The sequence below is a fragment of the Lactuca sativa genome, chromosome 9 (genome assembly GCF_002870075.4).
Source record: "Lactuca sativa cultivar Salinas chromosome 9, Lsat_Salinas_v11, whole genome shotgun sequence".
Classification (NCBI taxonomy): Eukaryota; Viridiplantae; Streptophyta; class Magnoliopsida; order Asterales; family Asteraceae; genus Lactuca; species Lactuca sativa.
Window position 1 is genome coordinate 73,119,932 of NC_056631.2, and position 15,596 is coordinate 73,135,527.

The 15,596-nt window shown below is 35.3% G+C and overlaps 1 protein-coding gene across 1 annotated transcript; it reads right to left on the minus strand.

Annotated features, from left to right (window-relative positions):
- Positions 1-300: 300 nt before the first annotated feature.
- Positions 301-2,466, minus strand: LOC111901710 (protein ROOT PRIMORDIUM DEFECTIVE 1). The gene is made up of 4 exons (XM_023897595.3): positions 2,342-2,466; positions 668-2,082; positions 433-581; positions 301-331 (listed from the first exon to the last, which is right to left on the minus strand). The coding sequence occupies exons 2-3, from the start codon at positions 1,947-1,949 to the stop codon at positions 499-501; spliced, it is 1,365 nt and encodes a 454-aa protein (XP_023753363.1). The 5' UTR covers positions 1,950-2,082; positions 2,342-2,466; the 3' UTR covers positions 301-331; positions 433-498.
- Positions 2,467-15,596: the final 13,130 nt, after the last annotated feature.

The following is a 15,596-nucleotide window of genomic DNA, read 5'->3' on the forward strand; positions in this document are numbered from 1 at the left end:
CCTAGAATTGATCAAACCCATGCACCAAAACAAAAATCAAGAGACTAGACCACTTCAAATTTCACAAAAACAAATATTGTGAATAATTAGAAACACCTCAAAAACAAATACATAACACTCAAAATCTTGTCTAACATGTAATAATAATAAAAATATCTAGTAAATAAATACCAAATACTTTTAACGCTTTCCACCACCACCTCCAAGTTTAGGCCCCTTGCCTTTTGGGGCATTGCCACCTGTCTTTCCTTGACTCTTTTGCTTTGAAACCACCTCTGCTTTCTTTGCCTTCTTCTCATCTTTAGTTTTCTTAATCCTCTCCTTAATTTCACTGCAATTTCCACCAAAATCATCACATACTTCTTCACTTTCAAGTCAAAAACATCATCATAGAAGATAGAAAGAAGATGAAAAAAAAAAAAAAGATGATACCGAAGAGCTGCTTCTCTAGCTGCATCACGAACTTCTGGTTTCTCACTTCTTTTCTTTTGAATAACTTCAAGGGTGGCTCCCACAATGGCCCTGGAGTATGGCTTCTTGGTTGCACGACGCCTCTTCTTCACAGCTTCTTGAGCAATGTCCTGATTGAGAACATTTGATAGATATGAAGTTATCAATTATGCGTATATTCGTCAATTTCAATTTTCATCAGTGTCACAAGACTCACCACCCCTTTCCCTTTCCATTTCCGATTCCAATTCCGATTCCGTACCTTCATTCCCCTCATTGTCTTCATTAATTCTATCCAAATCATTACTCACCCTTTCCCTTCTATAATAAACAAGCTCATGTTCCATATTAGGCCTCCTCAAAGTAATCAATTTAGCCAAATTCCTTCTAGCCAAATACAACTCATTAGGTTCAATCAACTCCCCTCTATTATACGCCTCCCTAAGAAAAATCGTATGAAGCTTCCCATAATTCCCTCTTGTAGAAATATAAAACACACCCTGATGTTGAAGAAGAAAATCTTTAAGCTTTTTAGGCAGATTCATTGTAACCCTAAAATGAGCAATCCTCTCCAAACTAATCTTCTTCTCAACAGTTAAAGACAAAATCTCATGAATCATTGCAATCGCTCTCTTCTCCATTCTCTTTTCAGCTTCAAGTGATCTCATATCATAACCAGATACATCTTCATATGGCGACCAATAAGGAAGCCTTTGCCATTTCCAAACAGCTATCTTGTAATACTTCCCAGTTTTGAAACCAGGGGGAAAGTTTATAAGAAATGAGAATCTAATGTTTTCAGCTTCTCCACCTTTTTCTCTGTATTCTTTTTCCCTCATCTTCTCTATAGCACAAACAGCTAAATCTGGGTCTCTTTCTACTATCTCGATGTACTTGGTTTTGCTTTCTTTATCTTCAAACAATCGGAAAAATTGTGGGTGTTTTAGAATTATCGAGAATTCAAAGTCGTCGGGAAGTCCAAATTCTCTGCTAGCAATTCGAACATGGTCAAGCCCTAGTTGTCCGGTGTTTGATAGCATTAAGAGCTTCCTTAATCTGGTGACAGCATGGTCGATTTGGTTAATTAGAGCTTCGTTTTCTTGTTGGATTTGGATTAGGGCTTTTCGTGTAAGTCTGCAATAAAGGATTCTTTGAACTGGGTGTTCAAAAACATCGAAAATGTGTGGGAATTTGAGGATGAAACGACCTGCTTCGAATTGTTTGAAGCCGAGTCTGCGCGAGAGGTTGTCTAGACGAGCAGAGGAAACCATGGAGTTGGGTTGAGAGAGGATGAGTTCTTGAACTTTGAGGACTTTGCGTATTTTTTTCTCGATTTCCATGTAGTTATCGTATCCATGGTCTCGAACTCGTTGTTGCTTTTTGGGTATTGAGGTTGATTGTGAAAAATCGCGAAGACAGCAAGGAGTGAACTTTTGGGGGTTTTGAGATATCGAGATTGATTGTAGAACTCGGATTGAACGAGGGAAGATCTTATGCATTTTGAAGATGAATTTTGAGGGGTTTAGGGTTTAAGAACATGTAAAGTATTTTCTTACCTTTACACCTGAGAATCAGATCAATTGAGACTAATGCCCCAGCCATGAATCAGGATACATCTTCTAGCGATTGAAGCTGCAGAGAAGAACAAAAAAAAATAATAAGGAAACAATCAAAGGTGGGAATTTCTACAGGAACATAATTTATATACTTCAACCATTTAAGCTCTGATTTACTGGTTACAAAAGCAGAAAAAATCATTACTTAAATGATTAGTGTATTGAATTGCATACATGTAAACCATTATAGCACAGATAATCAAGCAATCAACAACTTGAAATTGAAGCAATGAAACTGAAAGGAAAAGATATTTGACAAATGAAAGAGATCGTACTTGAGCACCATGGCGGCGGCAGCAGCTTCCCTTCCCTGTTCGCGAAAAATAAAACCCAGGAGGGAATGAGTGAATGAAAGAGATTTTAAGTTTTCATTATACTACCTTGTAGAATCTAAAGTGACACTTTTACACATCTAGTATAGTTTTATTCTTTCCGACCTTTTAACTTTGTTGTTTTTATTTGACAAAGTAACCCATAACCTCGTGCATTTTTTTTTACATATTTAGCACAAATCAACTTACTTTCATATTTAAGACATTATCTTGTGCTTTTTTTTCGTGGATGCAGAAATCTATTATAACCAAATCATAATTTGTATAAGCATAATTATTATTATCACGGTAAAATAACATACTATCAAAGAGAATGTGCATAGTGGTCAATGGTATGACGTTGTATGATGGTAACACAGTAATACCACACCCCTTCGATGTTCGGTGACCACACATTCTAAATTTGGTGCTCCGTGCCCACACTTCAACACTCCACCAACTCTTTACTTCCCCCTCTTCTTTCATATTGTAAGTATTTAAACTATAAAAAAAACGATATCAATAATGTCATTCTTTCAAATTTGAAAGAATAATTCGGTAACACTACTAACATGGTAATCCGTATGGATTATTCTAAATTGATTATTTTAAAATTATCATTATAATTAGTTTATTACTATTATTTTGAGAATTTGTAAATTATATTCGAAAGAACATTCAATTGGTTCTATGCTTTGAAGAACATCCAACCATTATCATTATTCACCAAGTCTCTTTGTGATCTTCTCATATGGTGGATAAATCAAAAAGCTATTCGATAAATTTAATGAAAACATTATTTATATTTATATTTTAAATGAATATGGACAGTTGGATTCGAGTGATAATCACTAGCAATGATAAGGAAATTTGGGATTGTGATAGGGCGCATGGAACCAAGTTAGTTAATGAAGTGTGTGCGTATAGTCTCTAAATGACCTCCTAATGAATCAAAACCTTCTTAATTGTTAAGGAACATATATAGTTCTCTTCACCGTTAAGAGGTTGGAACCATTTAACACTAAATTGTTCAATTTTATCAAACAACCCCTAAATCCGAATACATTTACAAAAACACACTCATTAAAGCTTTGGGGGTTTATAAGTGATGATTTGTGAAGAGTTAGAGAGAGAAAAACTATTTTCATTATTCCCAAACTGTTATTACAATACTGAAGAATAAGAGATTATATAATCTGTACAAACTAATCTAATCAGAGTAAAACTAATTCTCTAACAACCAATCACGTGATAAACCTGTGAGGTCAACATAAGTCAAGGATAACACTAACATCCCCCCTCAAGTTGGGAGATGATGAACTCCTAACTTGCTGACCAAATGGTTGTGTTGTTTACTTGAAAGATTCTTTGTAAAAACATCAGCTAATTGGGATTATGTTGGAACATGCTTGAGAGAAATCAAATCATCTTGTAGTTTCTCGGACAAAATGGCAATTGATCTCCATGTGTTTTGTCCTCTCATGAAATACAGGGTTTCGAGCGATGTGTATAGCAGCTAGATTATCACAGTGAACAGGAACATGAGTTAAATTGGGGACAGTAAACTCCTGTAACAATCTTGTAAAATTCAGCTATAACCCTTCTCATACTCCTATATTCAGCTTCTACTGAAGATAAGGAGATAGTAATTTGCTTCTTGGATTTCCAAGTAATTGGTCTATCACCAAGAAAAATAATGAATCCACTAATACTTCTTCTAGATTGGGGGCAAGAAGCCCAATCAGAATCACAATAAGCTCTTAATGAAAATTCATCACTATTGTCCATTAACAATCCTTGATTTGGATCATTGTTAAGATATTTAAGGACATGCATAGCTGCTTCCAAGTGAGGAGATCTAGGATCTGACATGAATTGGCTAAGATGTTGTACAGAAAAAGCCAAATCAGGTCTGGTGTTGAATAGGAAATTTAATTTGCCAACCAATCTTCTGAATACTTCTGGATTTTCTAAATGATCCCCTTGAGAACGGAGTAATTTCTGATTTGATGGCAGAGGGCAAACTGTATTTCCAGAGCAATTAAATTCCTTTAGCATTTCTGAAACAAATTTTCTTTGAGTGAGAATGGTCCCTTGTGTAGTATACAATACCTCAATGCCCAAAAAGAAATTAAGATTTCCAAGATCCTTGATCTTGAAAGTTGAATCTAGAAAAGCTTTTAATTGCATGATCTCCTCTTTATTGTTGCATGTTATCATAATATTGTCTACATATACAACAACAAATGTAACATGACATCCCATTTTCTTAAAGAATAGGGAGTAATCATTCTTGGAATTTTGATATCCAATATTCTTTAAAGCAGAAGAAAGTCTAGCATGCCATTGTCTTGATGCCTGCTTAAGCCCATATAATGATTTTTGAAGTTTACAAACTTGATTTGGATTGGACATCTTTAAACCAGGTGGTGGTTTCATGTAGATCTCCATGCAAAAATGCGTTATTCACATCTAGTTGATACATATCCCATCCTTTATTAACTGCAGTAGCTATTAAAGCCCTGATAGTAGTCATTTTGACCACTGGTGAAAAAGTCTCTGTATAGTCAGTTCCAGCCTTTTGTGTAAATCCTTAACCACTAATCTCCCTTTACATCGTTCCACTTCACCATTAGCCTTGTATTTTACTTTATACACCCATTTACAACCGATGGGTTTCTTCCCATTAGAAAGATCAACAAGAACCCATGTGTTATTTGCTTCCAAGGCTTCAAACTCTTTAGCCATAGCTTCATGCCACTCAGGTATTAATACAGCCTCTTCAAAGCATGATGGTTCAGAAATTTGATCCATATTTTGAATCAACCGTTTTCTTTCTTGTGATAAGGTAGAAAAGCAAACATGTTTTGGTGAAGAAGTATAAATGACATTATGAGAACAGGATAAAAAAGAATAACACTGAGGATTTTGGAACTTGCAAGAAGCATTATTGCAAATAAAGTCTTGCAAGTGGGCAGGAGTCTTGAGAGTTTTGGTGGTGCGTCTAAGAACAGGTGGAGGATCTGTATGAACATGTAATGGTTGAGAACTATCATGAGGGGTATTTTGGGTATTTTCAGAAGTAGCATCAGTAACAATAGGAACATTAATATCAAAGTGACATAAGTTGATCTCACTTGGGAATAAGGGCTCAAAGGATGTTTTATTATCAGAATAGGGAAAAATATGTTCATGAAAGATGACATCTCTGGAAACAAGAATTTGCTTTGTTGTCATATCATAAATTTTATATCCTTTCTTGCCGTATGGATAACCAATAAAAATACTTGGAAGAGCTCTGGGCTTAAATTTGTCTCTGTTGTGTGATAAGGTACTAACAGAACATAAACATCCAAAACTCTTCAAATCTGAATATCTAGGATGCTTACCGTATAGTACAAAATAAGGAGAATTTCCTTTTAAAACTTTTGATGGAAATTTGTTTATCAAATGACTAGCAGTTAAGACACAGTCACCCCAAAAACTTAAGGGTAGTTTTGATTGCAACATTAGAGCTCTAGAAGTTTCCAAAAGATGTTTGTGTTTCCTCTCAACAACTCCATTTTGTTGAGGGGTATTCCTGCAACTTGTTTGATGGAGAATGCCCTGTTCTTGAAAAAAATGAAATGGCCTCATTATTTGATCCCAATTCATAAGCATTGTCTAATCTTATGAATTTGATGCTCTTGCCAAATTGAGTTAGAACCATCCAAATGAAACCTTTGATGACATTAAAGGCGTTACTTTTGGTACTTAAAAGATGAGTCTATGTGGTTCTAGTAAAATCATCTACAATAGTAAGAAAATAAGGCTTTCCATTATAGGTTTTAGTGTGATATGGGCCCCATGTATCAACATGAATTAGATCAAAAGGAGATGAGGTATGAATCGTACTTTGACCAAAAGGTAACTTGTGTTGTCTAGCTCTAGAACATATATCACAAGAAAGATTAGAATTAATCTTTACATTGTTCAAAAGATTTAAAACTTTCAACTTGTACAATGGTAAATGTCCAAGCCTATTATGCCACAATAGAAATGAATTGTTTGTGGTAGCATTATTAGAAACAGAAGTAGAAAAAATGACAGATGGATCTGAAGGGGTATTTGAAGTAACATAAAGGGCAATTGCTCTGTTCTTCTTCCGGTTGGAATGCATGAAATATAGTCCAGCCTGATGCCTACCAAGAACCAGAGGCCTCTTCAGAGAAAGGCCCTGCAATAAGAAACAAAACTTGTCTGAAAATACAACAAGAGATTTTAATTGATGACACAACTTGCTGATTGACAGATTATTGAATTGGAAATGTGGTACATGAAGAACATTATGAAGAATAACATTCACAGCAAGATAAGTGCTTCCAACTTCATAAGAATACCATGAATCATGATACATCTTCTAGCGATTGAAGCTGCAGAGAAGAACAAAAATAAATAGGAAACAATCAAAGGTGGGAATTTCTACAGGAACATAATTCATATACTTCAACCATTTAAGCTCTGATTTACTGGTTACAAAAGCAGAAAAAATCATTACTTAAATGATTAGTGTATTGAATTGTATACATGTAAACCATTATAGCATAGATAATCAAGCAATCAACAACTTGAAATTGAAGCAATGAAACTGAAAGGAAATATATTTGACAAAATTACCTAATTGTTAGGGGTAAACGATTTCTTAAGAAGAACCGAAGAATCGGCTTCAGGATATTACCGTTGATTCATTATTTGAGACGATTCACACCGCATTGACCTAAACGGGTCAAACCTCTTTGAATGGTTTGATGCTTATTTAGTTGTTTTATTATGGGCCTAAGGCCCAATCTCAAAAATAGTCCTGAGTTTTGGCTCGGGCTTAGGGCGGCCCAGATTTTTTCTTCGGTGATCGGTTTTTGTTAAGACCGCTCACAGTTCGTCCTTTGACCACACACGGTCCGTCCTTTGACCGCATAATTTTTTCGGATCGGTCTCGGTCTGGATCAGTCTGATCACACAGTCTTTCTATTCGTTTAATTCAATTTGGATTCGTGATTTTTTTGTTATGTTTTCGGTTTTTCGTTTTTGTTTTTCATTTTTTTTATTTCACCTTTTTTATTAGTTTGTGGTTAGGAGTTGGTTAATTTAATAATATCATAAAGGAAGTAATGAGGTAGTAATAAGGTAAAAAAAATACGGTTTAATTTTATGATATTAATAATATAATAAAAAATACATATATCGATGTAAAAATATGGTTTAAATAATACAAATATGTATTTATAAATGACTATGTTTTTTTTTAAAATACATACGTTTTTACTAAAGTATTTATTTATATAAAAAAACAAATATTATCGCTTCAAAAGAAGTTTTAATGCGTATATAAGTATTTGATTATGGTATGGGTTATGGGCCGATTAATCGATTACTCAGGCTGAGCAAAAGGTCCAGTTTATTAATTTAGATGATCGTATCGTTCAAATCACCCAATGTTGCCCGACTTTCACTTTTTTTTTTTTTTTCATAACATATTCTGTACAGGTGCGGACGCAAGATTTCATAGTAAGGGTTGCACGGGAAACTTAGGTTGCACGATAGTAGAAAAAAATAAAAATTTTAAAAAATTTCGAAAATTTTTCCACTGCACCCGGAAAAGTTAGGGGTTGCCGGTGCCACCCCGGAACTCCCCTAAATCCGCCAATGCTTGTATATGATGTTTCAAGTTCGATTATTGATCTCTTTACGATTCATATTTTTATAAAAGTTTTAAGATCAATTATAAGACCAAACTCAGTATTTATATCCAATAACTTCAATGGAGGAATGTATATGATATTTTGTTTAGTTTCTTTTAACCATCTTCAAAATTTTAAGTTTACATATTTTAAGTACTGGTTATTAAAATTATTGGTTTAAATTTATAAAACATTTATATTCTCTTGGATGGTAAGTGGCTAGCTGTTGTCTAATAGGAGTCGGGGGTCCACGGGGGTGAATGTCAGGATTTCTTGCAATTAACATTCTAAGGACAGATTCAATTGTGTATTCACGAAGATTGATTGATCAATATTTCAAGTATGTCAATTACGAACAATTAGGTGGATGTCAACAGAGGAGTCGAGGGGAAGATAAGATAAGGAGTGCCAAAGAGAGGTGGGGAACCAAGGGCATGGGTTACAACCCTAGAAACGAATTTTATCTCATATGTTAAAACCTACGTAATCGGTATACGTGATGAAATTTGTTAGAAACATGATTTGCATAACAACTTTATTGATATTGATAAAGTTGTTGAAACTCAAAATGCTACTCGATATATGTTGGTGGAACGACATATCATTTAAAAAAAATTAAAAGACATTTACAAGCTTAAGTCTTTTAATATGAATCAAAATACAAATATAAAGTAGAGTATTGAAGGAAACAACTTAAGTTTTTCCATGGAATTTTAAAAAAGAAGATTATCCATTTTTTGATACGTGGAGTCAACAAGATGGGTATATTACTAATATGAGTTGGGTTAAATAGATATTCCATAAAATTTATAAAGAAATTTTCTGAAAGTTTGAATGACATACAGTTAAAAACGAATGCACATGTACAAGTGCTTGACTTCGACTCATTATGTTTATTTTGAGTTTGATTTCACGGTGCACAATGCTAAAGATGAAGTTTGGTATTGTCGTAGTGACATAATTCTAGACATTGATGGTTTTCCTTTTAGTTTCTTGAAACGTTATTAGGATATCATGCAAAATGATATTATGGAGTTTGTTGAGGATTTTTTATTCAGAGGTTATGCCCAATAACTATAATTCCTTATTTGTAACTCTGACTCAAAGAGCGATAATTATATGTTGGTTACAAAATTTAGACCAATTAGTCTAATCGGTTTGTAGTCCACCATTATAGCCAAAGTTATTGGAAATTTATTTAGCTTGCGCATTCAACAATGTTGTTAGTATGGAGCAATTGACATTTGAAAATGGTCATCAAATTTGGGAGGGGTCGTTCATAGTTAATGAGATTATAGATTGGTACAATTATACTATATTTATACACATATTTTGTGCAATGATTTAATATATATATATATATATATATATATATATATATATATATATATATATATATATATATAACCATAGCTTAATTTATTCAAACATTGCATAAAATATGTATATATATATATAGTTATATAATTGTACCAATCTATATATATATATATATATATATATATATATATATATATATATATATATATATATATATATATATATATATACTTCTTGTTGGATTAGTGTCTAAGTCCATAACTATTTTGGTATGTACTTGACCCGATTATGAGCATGGTCCTTTTGGGTTGCCTTCACCATAGCAATATGTAGGATGATTTAAGGAGAAAAAGGTTTAAATATGATTTATTAATATATTATGAGAATAATATATTAAAGGAGAAATCATATTGGTTAATTAATATTAGTCAATAATTAATTATGAATTAATTTTGTGGCTAAAAGAGATTAATTAAATTCAGGGGACTGGACTGCAATTATTGGATAATTGAGTTATTGGGCTAAGGAATGCTAAAGGATCAAGGGGTGAACGAAATTATGATGGAAGCCCATCATATTTTCGTCCATGGCCTTATTCAGAAGGTTCCATGGGCTGCTTAGAGTTTAAGCTGTCCATTAGGGTTTTGACTGAAACCCTAGCAGCCTACACAAGTATATAAAGGACCCCTTAGGCTCCAAAAACGTGGACAACTGATTCTCTAGGGTTTCTAGTCATATTTGGGCAGCCTCCTTTCTTCTCCTCTTCATCCAAGTTATATATGGTGTTTGTGACTCCATTAGAGGTGCAGCACTTGAGGCACTAAGCTTTCTAAGGCCAATCCAAGCAAGGAATTGATTGTTATTGCTATATAACAATCAAAGGTAATTCTATAAACCCTAATTCAGTTTATAATATGTTAGATCTAAGTTTATTAGTCTTGGATTCAAAGCATGTACAATAGAGAAACCTAGATCCAAGAATTAGGGTTTGTATGAGCACATAGGACTGTTTCTTATGCATAAAACCCATCACTTCTCTCCCGAGGTTCGAAATGTGGAGGTACTTTTACCATAAGATAAATGATACTTAACATGTTTTGGGTTTATATTTTATAGATAATTCAACTAGGGAAGATGTAACATTCCAAAAGCCATAATAAAAAATTCCATTTTTATAGAAATTATTCCACAAACCATAAGATAGTAATCCATTATTTCAACACAAAACCATAGAATAAGAGTATCAAGTCTCTTAAAAACATAATCAATCATGAGGATGTGTAAGGTCACGCGTTCGTCTTGGCTCGATCATCTGATATACCTGAAACTGTGAAGCCAACAGTTGTAAATCAAAGCTTAGTGAGTTCCTCCAAAATACTCCACACAATAATACATATACAATGCATGTATATTGGGTCCACAACATTAGACTGGATTGCCCATGATTCCACAACATGAGACAGGATTGCCTGCTCCCGGCCCACAGCTCATGACTGGCTTACTCTCAACCCTATATCATAAGATTGGATTGCCCTCCCGTCCCTCAGTTTATGACTGGATTGCTCTCGGGTTTGTTGGTTTACAACACAAAGCAATACCGCCTAAACGCAATTGTACTATGTCGACATATGCAACAGATAAACAATAACCAGAAAATACATGTAATAATACAGATCTACCAATCTAACATATCACTATAGCATAGCAACATCCTATACACAATGAAATATAACTCAATCTAGTGTGCCGATATTGGTACCTTCGACCCACGGTGAGGAAAACTCACCTTGAAGTCTAAAAGGTAACTAAACTGATCACAAATCCAAACACTAACTCTATAGGTCACCTATACTACAAACATCGACCAAGCCTCAATCTACAACTCAAAATGTTCCCTTTGACCTAAAGTCAAAATTGGTCAAAGTCAACGGTCAACAGTTAAAAAAGTCAAAAGTCAACTTCCAGCTAATATACTCCCATCGTAACAGCTCTACACCCTGCATAGAGCCTAAGGTGGAAAATACAGGGAAAATCAGGGCTACACCCCGCATAAGGGGATTTACACCCTACGTAAACCCTTGATGCCCTAACTTAATTATTAAGCCCTTAATTCAAACCAAAGTCTTCCAACTTCCATATCTCTATCTTATAAATGTCTTAATGGATAAATTCTTTGACTTTATCCATTTGCGTGCATACTAAGGGCACAAAATCATAACCTAGGTCCAAAAGTCACCTAATGCTAAGAAATCATGCATGGATGGATGAGAGTGACCAAACTCTTATTTTAGTGACTTAACAACTCTAAAGCATATGGAAATGATATTGTAATTATTTGGAGTAGCTCTTACTCATATTCACCATGGGTATGGGGAAAAAGCATGAAACTCTTAGCATAACTTGATCTAATCATAAAATGGCATCAAGGTCGGAATTTTATACCTTCTTGAGATGGTTGATTGGATGAAACTTTTGGATTTATACTGATTTGAGCTCCCAAGTGGTTCCATAATCTTCTTCTTCCTTCAAAAGTGAACACAAAACACTCTCAATAGTCAAAACTCACAAATAGGGATTACAGTTTCTAAGGTTGTTTGGGATGATAGAGGTTGAGGATGGAAAAGCCTGAAGGGAGTTAGAGCCTTTAAATAGGGATTAAAACCCCAAGATTAAGGTTTTGGTTCTGTGTAGCTACGCACTGTGTAACTATACTTACGCCCTGTGTAGCCCACTTAAACCTCACATCCAAGTTCCCCCATACACGATGTGTAGGAGGCTACCTTACGCCCTGCATAGGACCAAAACCCCACATTAAACTTTAAATTAAAGGAAGAAGTTTACATGCAAGGATCAGGTGTTATAGAAGAATTAGGAGCTAAATGGTGAAGATAAAGAACAAAAGAGAATATTGAAAAATACATCGTATATGTCACGTCCAAATATATCACATATCGCATGGAGGTTGAATGGTTCGATAAAAATGAAAATACTTTAAACAACGTGACATGTCTAGCGACCCTACATGACACATTTGTTGTCGGTTTTAAATTATATATAAGGAATTCAACCCTAAAAGAAGAGGAACGAAAAAAGGATAGCTGTTCTGGAAGACCATAAACCCCTCTAGAACGAATTAGAAGCTGAGAAAAAAACTTTGCATTCTAAGTTTAAGTCTAAAAATCCTACAAATTCCTAGTTCTCTTAAACGGCCAGAAAAGACCGGTTTATTTATGATTATCAGAGTATCTTTTTTTAAAGAATAATGATGTGGAATTTGTTCCCAAAAACATGATAATGATATTATCACAGCATTACCGAAGAAATGTATTTATATTAAAAAATTTGGGATGTCATTGTCAATACAGTACATAAACATAAACGGAAATAATTATGGCCTTACAAACATTTGTTATTCTAATGATATATAATCCATAAATATCTCATTTGATCATCACATATATGCTCTTATGCCACTACCTGTAATATTAGAAACTGAGTGAGCCAAACTTGGGGGCTTCATGAGCACATAGGATTTTCAACCCATAATAATTAAATTATTTTAATTATGTATTTTCATCAAATCATTCAACCCGATTACCCATTCTCATTATCCTCACTTACTGTCCCTAAAGCAACTAACTCAAAGGACCTATCCTAAGCATCATCTTCAGGATAGACAATAATGCTCAGGGGATTCCTTAACAATATATGTCAATAAGGTAACCATGTTGGGGGGGGGGGGATGGAGTACACCTGGTGAACACTTAGTTTAAAAGCACCTACAGGTTGCGAGCCCGCTAGCGTTCCACTTGACTGTCTAGAATAGTTTGTGGTCGTCATTTATACTCCACTAGATTACTCAACATCAAGTACCTATCGTACCAAATAGTCAAGACCTCTCTTGTATATTTCATCTTTCATCTATCCATCTTTACTTATTCGATTTCGTAGCCAAAAAATTGAGGACTCTCTCATCTGTTTCATCTTTCATCTGTCCATCTCTAGCTAATATATTTTTTCGATATAGAATAGATATATAGTTTAAATCGAATAAAACATGTTTAGATCGTTCGTCTAGCATAGATATCAGGAGCACAGATAATAGGCACCTATAGCATGTAATTATCTTAAATACTTCATATCTATGTGTAAGATGAAAGTAATTATGCACTCACTTGTTAAAGTGATGCCTCAAAACTCAGACAATGCTTCGCTTCTAGTAACTTCCTTTTTCGTAACCTAGTGTCATTATCACTAAGTATTAGTCTAATATTCTATGCTACTAAAAATAGTCTAGACCTATCAATCATTCCAGTGAACACCGATAGTTCTATCAAATAAGGATCAACCATGCAAGACAATTGGGAGGCAGGACCATTTCGACGTATAGCCTTTCTAAAATCCAACAACAAAGCCAACATGGCTATTCTAGTCAGCTCTCACATAAGTAGATCAATTAGTATTATAAATTGGAATTAATTTTAGTTCTTATTTATAGGTTAATAATAACGACTTACGACTATAAATATAAGTTACACTGAAAAGACAAGAGTGTAGCTTAAATTACAGAGATTCTCCTAGACAAAAGACCAGAATTTGCACTCGCAGAACTTCAGGCTGATGTCTACTAGATGTCAAACTCCTAGGGACCTCATAACTTGCCAAAATACCCTAAACTCTAAGAAAAATTCAGACTAAGGGAGTAGAAATCGATATATATATATATATATATATATATATATATATATATATATATATATATTGATGTGACCTTGAACTCTGCTCTATGTCCTCCGGACCGAGTGACTCCGGCGAACCTGCGAGGTCACAGTAAGAAAGAGGCCGGCAACCATTCTCCAAAAGGAGCTCCCGGGAAAAAGTTCCGACGGTCAAGTCAACAGGTATTCTCTAGGGTTGAGTGAAAGTAAACTGGTAGAGAATCACTTACTTCCCAAGGTATTGAGGATAGCCTTTAATACTAAACTCCCTGGTAGTCTGTATGGGACAAGGGGGTCAGACCCGACAGGATCAAGGACGCTGATTGGTGGATCGTGCTCATGAATCTGTCAGAGCTAACGATTGGTTGTGGCAGTAGTGCTCTGAGTATCTGCTTTGTCTCCTTACCATTGTATTTGTCTAGGAACAAAAGGCGGCCCAGGCGGGGCCGAATTTTCTTCGAGAGCGCCCTTCTCTTAGGAGCGCTGGTGGGTACGAGATTCCGTTGGGTTTAGCCGGCCGGGCACGCTACGCCTTGGAGAGTTCTCTGTTGTGACCGGGTGTGACTCTTCCATGCTCGCTAGGGCATGTCATCAAGTCCCCTAGTACAGTAGTCATAATGTTGCTACGGTAGCTACGATGTTCTGGACTCAACTGCTTCGTACACGCGTTAGTTCTTTATGATGTGTTTTGAGCATTACATCAATCCTATGGAGTTGGCAGAAGAAACCCTAAGTCCCGGGTTCTGCACTCTATTTAAGGAGGCTTAAGCCTCATTTGGCCTCCTTACAGTCAGTTAGAGCTCTAAAGAAAACCCTAACCGTGTATTGTGTCATTTTGTGCACTGGAAGCTTGAAAGAAGGGCTTTGTGGAAGGAAGAGCTTGGAGAAACAAAGGGATAGGAGCAAGGAAGGAGTGGAATCCGAAATCTACCTCATTTAGTACTCATCGAAGGTACCAAGTCGACATCTTTATCTCTTTTTCCCTTCTAGATCTCATATGTTGGAATCTAGGGTTTTTATGGTGTAAGTAAGGTGATAGTGCAAGACATAAGCTAGATCTGAAGTTGTAACTTCAGATCTGGACCATTTCCGAGTTCTAGATCCATAAAGTTCATGTCTTGGATGTGAATGAGGCCCCCCTTGTGCATGAAACCCATTAAGAGCTTAGTTTTGGGCACTAAGAACCTTTTTAACCATGCATGCACGTAAAGTTTGCAACTTTACGTGAAAGGCATGCCCTGGAAGCTTGGATCTGTAGTTTGGAGTCGTTGCATGGCTCAAAATGGGTGTGTATGGCTTAAGGACTGAAGGAACTCGGCGAGTCGCAAGGGCAAATCAGCGAGTCGTATGAATATAGTCGTGAACTCGACGAGTTGGAAGAACAACTCGACGAGTCCAATGAAGATTGCCATAGACTCGACGAGTTGCATGAACAACTCGGCGAGTCGGATGAGTTTTCCCTAA

Coding starts and splice junctions, on each gene's coding strand:
- LOC111901710 (XM_023897595.3), bottom strand. CDS start 1,949: ATGCATAAGATCTTCCCTCGTTCAATCCGAGTTCTACAATCAATCTCG. Junction 582..667: donor AATGGAAAGGGAAAGGGGTG/GTGAGTCTTGTG, acceptor GTTCTCAATCAG/GACATTGCTCAAGAAGCTGT.